General features: G+C 31.1%; 1 protein-coding gene across 3 annotated transcripts in view; it reads left to right on the top strand.

Annotated features, from left to right (window-relative positions):
• Positions 1–14,375, top strand: part of LOC129963098 (elongation of very long chain fatty acids protein 1-like) — a 108,425-nt gene that overhangs the window by 86,173 nt on the left and 7,877 nt on the right. For all 3 annotated transcript variants that reach the window (XM_056077157.1, XM_056077156.1, XM_056077158.1), the window contains exons 4-5: positions 10,618–10,698; positions 13,145–13,201. In XM_056077157.1, coding sequence (XP_055933132.1) covers positions 10,618–10,698; positions 13,145–13,201 — 138 coding nt within the window. The remainder of the gene's footprint in view (positions 1–10,617; positions 10,699–13,144; positions 13,202–14,375) is intronic.

The following is a 14,375-nucleotide window of genomic DNA, read 5'->3' as shown; positions in this document are numbered from 1 at the left end:
GTCGATTTCATTCATCACATTGCTATACTGGTCGATTTCATTCATCACATTGCTATACTGGTCGATTTCATTCATCACATTGCTATACTGGTCGATTTCATTCATCACATTGCTATACTGATCGACTTCATTCATCACATTGCTATACTGATCGACTTCATTCATCACATTGCTATACTGATCGACTTCATTCATCACTTCGCTATACTGATCGACTTCATTCATCACATTGACATATCGCATTTCACTTTTGAATTGTGTTTATTGACAGGCCGAAAAAAACTGATATAATTCCGAAAACGATTTTCATACACTCAGTCTAAAATGAGAAGATTCACAAAAATGGTTTCATAAAATTTCTTATATATTTATACAAACGACATGTTTTATGTTTAACTTAGCAATGTAATAAGGAGAATCGAGTATGCATTTCTTATCTCTTTCCACTCGCTGAATGAATCGAAAATTCCACTCAGATCAACAATTTCACGTTAACATCACATTTTGATATTCATTTATCTCTTTCCATTTTTGATTTGCGATCATTAACAGACCGACAGAAACTGATATAATTCCAAGATGGATTTTTTTTTCAAGCTCTATCTAAAACGGTTTTTTGGAGGGATCTGAAATGAGAACTCATCAAAATAAAGGTTGACCCAAAATAATAAATGCAAGTTTGAATTTGCCATCATTCGTGCAATAAAGTGTTGACAGCTTTATTTTTAAAAACCATTTGACAACTGATAGTTTAAATTTAGTAAAAATAGTGTTGCATGATAGAACAATGTGTTAATACAAGATTTGAATTAAATAAAAAAACGGTTTTTTTCTTCAATTTTTTTATATTTTTATTGGATTGTAAAGTAAAGTATTGGGTTATGTATGGAATAACACATAGGGCAAAGGCCTCCGTGGCTTTGCTAGCACATACGCACTCTTTCTCAAAATTTTCCATGACCATATTGCATAAATGTGATTGAATTTCGTTGATGCAACATTGCATTTCCTCTTTCAATGCATGTGTGCATGTAGGCTTGTTGTCATATAGGCCTTTGACTTCAAATAATCCCATAAAAAGAAATCAAAAGTGTTAAATTACACTATCTATGGGGCCAATTCAGACTTTCGAACTGTGGCCTCCAGAGTTTCATTATTTTGAAAATATTGCTCAATAATAAAAATGCAATGTTCAATCGTGTAAAGCTCCATTTTTACTAACCTTAAACTATCAGCTGCCAAATAGTTTTTTTAATAGTGTTACCCACACTTTACTGCACGAATGATTACAAATTCAAATCTTACAATTTTGGGACACCCTTTAGCTAGTCTTTTTGTTACACAAATACAGAACACTGTATTTTGTGTTTAGCTTTATAGTTTAGTTTAGACAATCAAATGTATATTTTCTACCTCCTCCCATTAACTGATTGAATACAAAATTTGGCCCAAATTACAAAATTGACAGAGTTAATCATCTTATGTAAAAATGATATATAGAAATCCATCGATTTATTTTTGACTTATCGTGTTCTTGGACAGACTGACAAAAACTGATATAATTCCAAAAATAATTTTTTCGATCTCGATATGAAACGATTTTTGAAAAAGTCTAACATGTGGAAAGATTTAGAAAAGAGGGGGTAAGAATGGAGAATGAAAATTTTTTTTCCTGAGAACTATATTTTGCGTATTTATACAAGTTGGCTGCACCTCAAGATACCGATTTCCTTTATCGACAAAGCTTTTCATTTGTTTAACAGCATTTAATGATGGGATATTCTTTTAAACTGTCTTTATTAATGTTTCCCTTCACGCAATGGAGTAAGGGAGAGGTAAATGTCATGAAAACGCGTGTAAATAGGGCAGAGAACCGATTGTTGAATGGCTTGGCATTTGCCCTTTCCATTTATGAGATATTTGCTGGCAAATGGAACGAAAATAAACCACCCAATAAAATCAATCGGAACTGTAGCTAAATGTATTTTGAGAAAGGAAAGAATTCCATTCACCCATTCATCAAAGCAATGGAACTGTTAATTAAAGGGTGCAATATTTCTCTTTTACAGAATATTTTCTTATTTATAGATCTGTGGAATAGTCATTTAAAATAAGAACAAATATTGACCTTGAACTTTTCTTTTCCAGTACTGCTGCAAAAAATTTCTAATGTTACAGTTAAGTACTTAATTTAATCTATCTACTAAATAATAGATTTGATAATATTTCTGCACCTACATTTCACTAACTCGGTGATAGTTAGTTTATTTAATGATCCATTTCTTCTCATCATGAGCTATTGATCTATTAAATAGGGATAACCTTAATATTAAATTGGGATCTATTAAATTGGGATGAAATTAGCTTCCTTATTAATCAACAAACAAAAGCGTTTTGAGGTGAAGAACTGAAATGCATAGCTTTTTCCGTATAGAAAAAAAAATTTAGCAAGATCTTACACCAACACTTCTTTCAGTGTTAAAAAATAGCACATTACTATTTCAAATTAATAATTAATCTGGTAATTACAACTATACACTAAATAACACAACCTGTTGCAAATATTGTACAGTATATTACATTATACAGTATTCAAAAATATCATACAATGTTGCGAATATTGTTTTTTATTGTATGGTATATGCGTTCTACTATGAACAACATCAGCCTTTCATCCCTTCAGTGGGTCGATAAACTGAGGCTTGCTTCCAAGCTTGTTAGTTCCAAGCTTACTTGGGAACTAAACACTTGGTGTTCCGCGTTAGGCTGACCGCCTAACCTGGGATGCCATACATCCCAGGGCCCTCGGTCAAAAAAACAGATTTGGGCACTGTAGGTCTTAGTCCACATGGGCTGCCGTGCCACTGAGTTTAGTTTATGAATAACATGGTTAAAGCATTTACTATTCTTTTAAGTGATTTCTGAAATTTGTAAAAAATGCCGCCATTCCAGTCGTAGAGGGCCTTGATGGTAAGATCTCTGCTTTGAAACAAGAAGGTTCAAACTCGATAGTTGATTTCGTTGAAGAAATGCCATATAAGAAGGCTTAAATCCGTTTTCATCAATATCATTCAGTTTTTAAGAGTTGAAATTTTGAATGTGTAGGGATGCAGGCTCTGGTGTCGTTCTCGTCTTCTTATCACGATTCAAAACTATGACCCACTCCCAAATATTCCTAATGTTACCCTGAATTAAACTAAACTAAAAAAAAAAACAGATACGTAATAAAATAGCTTACTATGGACTTATAAAAACTGATCACTATACTTCTCGGACCTTGTAAAGACCACATCTTTCAAGTTTAGCTTTTACTACTCTCTATTGACTCTACTATCTACTAGTCTTTCTACTCTCTTTTCTGCTATTTTTTTAGTATAATTTGTTACTGTACTGCGAAGTTAATGGTATATTTTATGTTAATGGATTCTATGAAAATCTTTTACCAAATTATATAGCACATGAATAATTTAATATTGATAGTTAAAAAAACGCAATTCCGTGTTCCTTCGAGGAGCGTGTAAATCGAGTACTGAGAGATGTTATCGAATATTAAGCCATGCCAGTTTGTTCAATAAATTATCATGCGAACTTTTGTTAATGTCCTTTTTGTCTGACAAAGTTCAAGAAAATTGGATTATTGATTAAAATATCGCACGAAATTTTCTTTCTTTTTTTTTTCTCTCTATGAAAATTGATACGTGCATTAAAATCCAGCAATCAGCCATTCTTGGGACATAACAATACTGAATATAGAAGAAATCGATATGTATGAGGGGAAAACTGGAATGATAAATATACAAGGCTAACCAATCAACTAACTAATCAATTTATTTTCTGGCATACGAAGTATAAGAAATGGAAATATTATACTCGTAAAAAAAATTACGTTTCTTTTTGTCTGTCTGCTACCACGATATTCAAATACACTATGAATTAGACGACTGATATTTTTTTATGTAGTCTTTGCTACGAATTCATAGATTTGTCACATTTTGAATGAGATCCATTCTTATGAAATTTATCTATTTGTGCCAGCGAATACGACTTCCACAAAATGCTAAAAACTGGATGTTAAAACTGCGTACTAAATTTTATTCATCTAAAATGTAGTTATATATTAAATTTTGAACTAAATTCATAAAGATGTTGATCTTCTTTCAGTCTGTTCAGTCTGTACCTGATAACTCAAATTCAACATCTTTGATTAATGAAATTTCGTATGTAATCTTGTCACTAAAATTATAGTTGAAATAAGAGCCCTAAACAGCACATTCAACTTCCTTCACTATATTACGAAGCATAAAACGTTCATGTGTGATATTCGGTCCCTTTAAACAGGGTCGGAGAGGGACACTTCGTATTGGCATCCTCCCGCTTTGCCCCGTCTCCATTTCCTTAGTAATAAAAATCTAAACACTTGTGGAATTCACTGTTTTGCCCAAGGTCCAAAAATTTCGTACGTGGGAGGGGAGAGAAATTACCTTTATTAGAGAATCTGCTGGAAAGTTTCGGGGAAACATCACCTGCTGGTCTATTTTATTGTATACTAGCCGCCTTTGGCGACCAGCCGGTTCGCCAATCTTAATGTTCGTTAAAATTTTAATAATTAAATATTTTATGCAATTTCTACTTTAATAGCTTCTTCATCAAAATATTTTAAAATTTCAAATTTTGATTATCATATAATTTATTCATAATATTATAAAGGCCTTCAGTCATAACGTAATATGTATCTCTCTCATTTTCTGTTAGCACCCGTAGAATTTATGCTTTAAATTAAAGTGGAAAGAATTTATCTTCAATTAATATAATAATATTTTTTACTGAAACAAAGCATTTTTTTATAATCTGATTACTGAAAATAGTCACTCAGCGTTTAAACTTTATGGGCACTAAAGAATATCTTTTTAAATTTATGTAATATCTCAAGAGTTGGTCAACAAAATTTTCTTAGATTCATTATGAGCAGATCGATTAATTAACAATGTTTAAATTTAAATGCATCAAACACTAAGAAAATAAAACGAATCGTTTAAAATAAACGGTTGAAAACAGGTTTTAAAAAAACTACTTAAAAAACGATGTACTTATATATTTTTTGTATATGCTTATAGTTTTAACTAACATAAATACAATTTACTTACAAAAGCATGCAACTAACCCAAAAATAATTGAAATCATCCATTGATAACGTTGTCATGGCAACCATCAGAACAGAATGCGCATGCGTGAATTTTCTTCGCCGGTTACGTAAGGCAAATACGTGATTTTTTCTACGCCAGTTGGGGTAACGCTATGCGGATTAGAAATTTTTAATTTCCTTTATTCTGTTTTATTTTAATTCAAAAGTACTTCAGAATGAATCTGAAAGATTGATTCATTAACAATGTTTAATTTTAAATGCATCAAACATTAAGAAAATAAACAGAACCGATTGAAATAATCCGCCGAAAAATTTTAACCCTAGCCTCATTACTGTTGGGAGAAAAAAAAAACTGAAGCCTTTCTCGTTTGGCGCTGGGGATAATGGAAGATTTTTTTGGCGGAAAAGTTGGCGGTGGGGAAAATGGAAGATTTTTTTGGCGGGAAAGTTAATTTTTAATTAATAATTAAAATTCTAATTAAAAATTCGAAAAAAGAAACCGCAGGTGCTCATTCCCAACCTCCAAGGTATACATGTACCAAATTTGGTAGCTGTATGTCAAACGGTCTGGCCTGTAGAGCGCTAACACACACACACACACACACACACACACACACACACACACACACACACACACACACACACACATACACACATTGAGCTTTATTATAAGTATAGATAGATGAAGTGTATATAAAACAAAACAAAACAATTATAATTGTCAAACCATCTAGAGATATCAATGAATTTGCACGTTTCAAACATGCCCGACACACGCGCACACACAAAAACACTTCTTTGGAATTGTATCTGAGTGTAGGTGAACTCAATAAACCAAAAATACCTCAGATAATTGAAATTGATCTAGAGGTTTCAGTATCAAAATTGCATCAAATTTCGGACCAAATCAGATGAGTAAAGTATTTGTCTATGTATGTGTTGAAATTAAATAACGCAAAAATTAAATTTGAAAAGATGAAAAACTCCTTTCTTTGTGGCAACTGATTGTTGAGAATAGTTAAAAGTAATATTTTCGCGAGAGTAATACCCATCGGGAAATGAATTCGAATATGATATCTGAAACAAAATATTTTGCGCAAATTTAATTTTCGCTTTTTCCTCTCAAAATCGGCCATTTTCATCAATTCCTATCATTTAAAATTTAGAATGCTTTTAGAATAGGTTTTTTGCTGTCTTGATCTACGAACTCTGAATGGAAGGGGAATAAAGAAAAGAGCCTATAGGCATTTTTTGACCACTCTGGGGTCGTCGTCGTCGTTTTTTTCATTTTTTAAGAAAAAAATTAAAATATTTTGATTTTTAAAGGTTTATTTGAATTTTTCAATGAATAATTCGGATATCGATGTAAAATTGTTATTCTCTTCAATGTGATACGTACTCAAGTAAAATTCCCAAAATTGTAGTCATTTAAGAAAAATTCAAAGGTATTATAATTTTATTCCTGATATAAACGATCATAAGGATCGATAGCTCCTTTCATGGGTTACTCTAAAACCATTTTTTAATGTAAACTTTTCCTTTCGAATTAATAGCTTTTTATATAAACATGAAAACACGGTATTCCGACTTCCACTCTTTACACAGATTATATCAGAGTACAAACTAAAATGGCTGTTTAGGATAGATAATTCATCTTGAACCGATAAAATTGTGTGCGTTTTCTACATCATAATTTTTATGGCATTTTTCTAGATTACTGATGAAATTATGCTTAACAATGAGGTCACTGGTTTAGTTTTGAAAACAAACCAATCATTGTTATCGGCAAAAGCGATATTAATCCTTTTCTTTATTTATGCTAAGAGCCAAACCGTGCTGTAAATGGATAGATGTGGTATAGTAAGAAATCTTGCATACCGAGATATACTGCTTGATGAATTGGTGGGAAAAGTTTTCAAAGATAGGACTACAAAAACTGTAGGGCGTTGTCCTAATAAAATCCCAAAGGGTGGGCATTTTTTTATTTCACAAGAGATCGGTTTGGAAATCTCTCTGAGCTTTGAAAGTAGAATAAGATGAAAACTCACTTTCATGAATTTTTAAATCGATCTCGAGTCAGCGACTCCATATATATTTCCTAAATAATTAAAATCTATAGATCAATGAAAACTTTAAATTATGAAAAATAAATCTCTAAGAATACATTTAATGTCAAATGCTTTAAAATTGGTAGAAAATATATGCTTTTTAGTCTTCTAAAAATTCAATCTTTCATAATCCAGATTACTTACCGAAATCGAAAAAAATTGTGAGAAAATGGTCCATACATTCATTTGAAATACAGCAAATGACGAATGGTTTACTTGTGTATCAATTTTTATTAGTAACATTTATTTCTGAAAATTAGTTTGGCTTATTCGTAATCATATATCAGAAAGTAGACTTGACATGATAAAAATCTGGAATCAAAAGTGCTGAGGCTTTGAATCCAACCGAATTCATTCAAAATAAATTTTCTAAATTTTTGACAAAATTTATGTAAACCTATATTAATGAATATATGAAATGTGAAAAAATTAGATTAAGTTAATTTTGGACGTAATTAAAAATTGTTTAAATAACTTTTACTAGAAACTTCTTAAAATTGTATTAATATTTTACTTTGTTTTAAATTAATTGAGGAAGTTTAGAAAAAATTATCCAAATCATTATAGAGTTAATCATTAATTTTGACAAATATTATTTGGCGCTTACTTATTTGTTATACTGCTTTGCTTTTCAATTGGCTTCTACTAAAAAGAAAAGAAAAGACATTATACCATAGATATCATGCCGTTGTACAAAGATATTGTACCATATTTTCATAATATTAATCCATATTCCAAGTGTTGCACAGTATCGTGATGATATCGCAGTAATATTATAGAGCTTTTATAATATTTGTTAGACAAAAAAAATTTCATTTCAATTTTTACAATTTCCCATGACTATTGCAATCACAATTTTCCCATGACTATTGCAATCACAATTTTCCCATGACTATTGCAATCACAATTTTCCCATGACTATTGCAATCACAATTTTCCCATGACTATTGCAATCACAATTTTCCCATGACTATTGCAATCACAATTTTCCCATGACTATTGCAATCACAATTTTCCCATGACTATTGCAATCACAATTTTCCCATGACTAATGCAATCAGAAAATTCTAATCATAAATTAGTGCTTGTAGCAATAATGAGTGGAATTAGGCCTTTCTTGGCCTAGACAGTGTACATTATGAGGCCTCTTTTAATACTCTTGTTAATTTGTGATTGAGAATTTTTTATATTTGCAATTTCGTGAAAATGTATATTTATATTTGTTTATTATGTCTTATGAATCAGGTGCATTCATATTTATATACAATCATATTTAAACAAATGCTTGCTGCTTATATTTACAGCAATAACTAACTGAAAGTAATGAAATAGAAATATCGCTATTATACTTGAACAAGTTTTAGTACTATCCTACAATTTTATAATTAATGGAATTTAAATTTTTTAGAAACTAAGTTATTCGACAACTAGGCTAATAACATTTTATTAATCGACCTGTCTACAGCCCCCTTTCAGTTCAGAGACCCTAGGCAGTTAGTTGCTTAGTCGGAAATCCACCATTGCCTAAAACTCTGAAGTAAAGTGCTATGTCCTAACGCAGCGTTAAAGCTAGGAGTTGTAACAATATGACCAACTATGCATCCTAATTTGCAATTACTTTGCATGGGAGCTCTTCTAAAGAATTGAACACCTCCTGATATTGGCACCGCAATAGCACTTAATATATTTTTTTAACGAGGTCGCAGGCCGCTATAGCTTCAAACACATTACTATGCTGATGTTTACTGATACTCTGTCTGACAAACTAATCATGAAATGTTTGTTAAACCTGTGAAACCACAGATTCAGATAAGCACGTGATCATGAAAACATCGCTTCTAATTTCTAATCGATGTAGAGATGTCCTTTGATACACTCACTACCTTGGAGAGATTGTAGATTACTCTAATCCCTGTGCTGCCATCTGTTGAAAATCTACAAAACAAGTTTCGGAATGATTTTTCGAAGTTAAGGCCATATAGTAACTTTGTTCAAATTCATAAAGAATGAGACAGCAAATTACTTACAATGGAAATAATTGCTAAAAAGGATTTGTAAGTTAAAAATTAGTTTAGTAGCAAGAATTAATACATCAGAGTTTAAAATCTCACTTGTGAAATACAAAATATCTAGACTAAAAACCGTTTTTAAGACTTGTTACCCTATAAAGGTGCCATTCGCTGAAAATTTTATGTAATTGTCTTGTCATTCCTAAAAAATTCATCAACTATTATAATTATCTGAAAATATTTCTAGAAAAACCGCAAAAAAAAAAGATACTATTCTATTAAATAGGTTATAAAAATTTATAATTAAATGTCGTCTTTTAGATTACTATATTTAACTATTTTGACTGTAAGAGTTATTAAAATAACATTTCGAATTTAATATAATTTGATAAAAATAGAAACATGAGGACATGTCTTTAAAATGTTTAATATTATTATGCTACTCATAGAACAGAACTTCTTTCATTAAAGCAAGAAGTAATCCGCGTTCCTAAAAAAATAAGAACAAGATTCTTTTCTTTTAAAACTGAAATTGAATTGCATTTAAGAAAACACTTTATTTTAATGCAGTTTATAGCATTCTACACGCAACTTTTTTTTTCCATGAAAGAAAGAAAAAAATATTTTTAGCACTCGGTTTTCTATTAAGTAACCTAAAAAAAGAATGAAAATCCATTTCGACTATCCTGAAAGAGAAAAAAAAAATCTCACTAATGCTTCAAAAAAGAGAAGGTCACCACTTGAAAATGTAATAAGATTTCAGAAATATTTTTTAACATTGGGTTTTTTTTTTTTTTTGTTTTTTTTTTTTTTTTTTTTGGAAGATTATGAAAAAAAAGGCTTTTCGGAATAAAAAAAAAAACACAAAAGGCCTGTTGGAAGATTTAACATTGTTAAGAGAATTCGTAATAGAAATAAGTTGGATTTTTTACTGTTTAAGAGAAGATTTAAAAAGACAAGTATATCAGAACAATTTGATTTATTTTAACTATACTCCTTGACCAATACTGTTTCCATAAGCATGAATTATGAATGCAGAACTTAACTAATTTGCAATTTTTTGAAACTATGATTTATTGCTTTAAAAAAAGTTCAAATGTTATTTTTTAATTGTAAGTAATGTTTTAGAATAATATAACACCGCATTTTCGAATTTTTCTCTAAACTTATCATATTAGATGGAGCAATTGGAAATATTTGCTTTGGATCTCGTTAGAAAAATCAACCGTATTTCAGTATTCGAAAAAGAAAAATGTAATGAAATATGTGATGGCATGTGATGATATGTGATGGCATATTGAATATTTTATGCATATTCAAGGGGGAAAAGAGAATTGATAATTTATTGTATTTTTAGATGGGTATGCTGGGCTGGTTCACGAAGTACAGCTGGCGATGTGAGCCGATTGATTATTCGTATAATCCAGATGCAATCAGGGTAAGTACACAACTATTCTTAAGAAATTCAATAATTTTCTTTTAGTCAATTTATATCTTAATATAATTCAGCATTGTTAAAAGCTTGGCAGTAAAAAGCGAGATTATCATTTGGTGAGCAATGCGTATACATATTATTCTAATTCACTTATATGGATTATTTGATATATTTGCTTACTTATTATGAATAATCAGCGAATAAATTTATTACAAGCTGTTTATTAATGTATAATCTCTAAAGTGGTTCATTGCATGCGATTTGTGCGTGCATAACCTCTAGATGAATTTATTGCAAATGATTCATTTTTATACAACTTTAATTTGTTGCAAACGTTTCATATGTGCTTATGAATTTCTGCATGAATTTATGTCAAGTTATTTATGCATATTATACGCGGCCTTTACATCAATTTATCGCAAATGATTTGCGTATACCTTGTTAACTGGAATACTAATTTATTGGAAATGATTTATTTGTGTATATATCCTCCGAATTTAGTGCAAAAGCTGTATATTTGCCCCTTTTCTTTATATAAGTTCAGTTAACTGTTACTGACAGCATTAAACTTTTGAAATATTATTGTCTACTATTTCTCGTGCATTTCAGCGCCTAATAAGTGTAAGGAACGAATTGTTTTCACTTCCTTTCGCTAAAACAAAATAAATTTTTTTAAATCTTTTAATATGGTTAAAATGCACGTGTTAGACCACAATAGTCTGATGGTACAGTCTGGGCTGCGATGTCAATAAATTCTAGCTTTGGAAATAGATTCTATCGAATAATTGACATATGGTGGATGTAAAATCTGTGTCTAAAATGTCCGCCGATTGATGTCATACCTAAACATGGATCAGATAGGCATGTCCAAAACAGACCCACATATTTCTTCAAAACAAGATACATATATAACAAAATAAACACATGTGCAAATATAATGCTTCTGAAAAAAGTAAAATAATTATCCACTCAATTTCTAAGTATATTTTGCTATGAAAAATCACTAACATTCGTAGTAATATACATTTCAAACATGAAAAAACAATATACATGCTGATTCAAAATTTATCGTTCAAATATCTCAAGAAATCGATTTCACATAGGAAATTATATCCGCAAACTTTATTTGCATGAACAAAATGGACAAGTGAAGTGAACACAAGGAACAGTAAAGTTAAGTGATAAAGAATGTGACCTTCATTCGAACAAGGTAAAGTACTTTCGTTACCAGTAGGTGATCAACATTTCGACCATTTACACGAACAAGTGATTCACAACGCCATTGCATAGACCACCGAACATTTTCAAAAATACCTAGCATATCGCGGACAATGCCTGTGGCATATCCGTCGAGATATGTGGTATCAACAAGAGGGAGCTCCAAACTATCGTACAATGAACCGAACATTCGGAGTTCAATGGATCGGCAAGGGTGGACCGAATCGCTTGGCCAACCAGGTCACCTGATTTATCACCCATGGGTTTCTTTTTGCGCTGGCCATAAAAGATCATGCGTACGAGACCCCCGTCGACAGTGAAATGGACATTGATGCATGAATAGTGGCCGCCGCATGCAGGCACCGTCCGTGATATTCCAAGCGTTTTTGAAAACGTTCGGCTGCCAATGCAACGGTGCTGTGAATCCTGTGTTCATGTAAATGGTCGCAATTTGGAGCCCCTACTGGTATTTTTCCTTGTTGGAATAAAAGTAACATTCGGTACTACTCATCTGTAACGTTTCCTTGTGTTCACTTCACTTTTCCATGCAGATGACGTTTGCGGACATACTTTCCTATGTGAAATCGGTTTCCTGAAATATTCTCTAGCTCCCCACGAAATTTGAACGATAAGTTTTAAATCACCCTATATATAGAAATTTGTAGATTTAAAAAAATACCATTACTTTAAAAAAAAATAACCAAAATATACAAATATGTATGCCTGTATAAAAATTATTTCGTATATACTATGAAATACATAGATTATGAAGGGATTACTTATGCATATGCCCAAGGAGGTGCGTGAGATAAAGAGAAAGAATCACTTAATATCCTAAAAAAAACGGTATAATAACCATTTATTTTGTTAAATAGTTGAATACTATTTAAAGATTTCGCCTTTTTTAAGTTTTAACAATGTTTAATTGTTTGAATATATTTAAGGAATATAAAGTTGTACCATCAATCAAAATATACAAATCTTTTTCTTAATTTCGCTATCAGAGACGCTTATTAAAAATGGAAATTTTATAAATAAATTAATAGCGTTTATATTAATAATTACAAATACATAATATACATTATATACATTACAAATACATATAATACAAATTGCAGATACTTAATCAAAATACATAGATTGGTTATACAATATTTTCATCAATTTCCGTATCTTCTCCGAATGTTCTGAGATTGTTGCTTATATTCATGTATATGTGCTTAATTTTCAGATGGCTGAAATAGGCTGGTATTTCTACATCACAAAATTTATTGAATTCGCAGACACAGTAAGTAGAGAATTACTTAATTTAAAATTATTATCAATATTTTAAGTTTTGTGCATTTTTATTTTTCAATATAACGCACTTTTTTTTTTTTCTGCGCATAAATATTTACTGTTACAATATTTTAGTAAAATTTATTTTAAAGTTATGAGAATTTAACATCCTTTGAATCGTTAATATTTCAAGAAAGAGAAAATGGTAATTTACAACCATTGAAAACTATATTTTTGTTATGAATCTGTATTATAGATTTCCTGCACAGACAGTATCATAGAAAGGAAAAGTTTTATAGATATTTTAATACATGTCAGGTCAATAAATCTAGTTCTTAAAGAACAATTTGGAGACAAAAACGAAGGTTCTCGGTGATGCAGGAAGTTTGGTGGTATTTCTACTTAAAAACAAGATACGGAATCTTTCTAGAAGCTTCCACACCTGTCATGGAAGATATATAAGTAGAGGTGCACGAGCGTTGAATGTATACTTTCTTTGGAAAATGAACGCGATGAAAGCATTCCAGCTGCATTCTAAATATGCTATATTGTTTTTCAGCTAACGCTTCGTTTGCATTTGTGTTGTTGATTCTGCAAGTGCCGTCTTGTGTGCACATATCTTCAGCAGACAAAATGACAGTATTTATAAATTACAGGTGGTTATCAAAATAATAGAAACGCCTTAGATTTATAAAGAATCCTTTATTAGTATGGTGTAGGATCGTCTTTGGCACGTAATACAGCTTGGATATGACTGGCAATCGATTCATACAAGTGTTGAATAGTGTACCATTCTTCCTAGAGAAGATATTGTGAAAGTTCTGGGAGAAATGCTGGTAGAGGATATCGATTCCGTATTGAACGCTCTAAACCAGACCATAACTTTTTAATTATATTGAGGTCGGGTAAATGTGCGGGCCAAAGCAGATGTTTAACTTCATTCTCGTGTTCATCAAGCCATGATTAGACAAGTCTCGCTGCATGGATAAATGCATTATCATCTTGGAAAATTCCATCTCTTGCAGGAAAATAAAGTTTACATCATAGGATGGATCTGGTGAGCTAAAATTTCTCTATACTTCTCCCCAGTGATCCTTCCTTTCAGGGTAACGATTAGTCTCGCAAAACACCACGACATGGCTGCTCATATTATGACAGATATGCCTCCATGCTTGACAGTTGGA

Source organism: Argiope bruennichi, chromosome 3 (genome assembly GCF_947563725.1).
Source record: "Argiope bruennichi chromosome 3, qqArgBrue1.1, whole genome shotgun sequence".
Taxonomy (NCBI): domain Eukaryota; kingdom Metazoa; phylum Arthropoda; class Arachnida; order Araneae; family Araneidae; genus Argiope; species Argiope bruennichi.
Note: the sequence above shows the minus strand (reverse complement) of the source record. Positions and strands in the feature narration are given on the sequence as shown.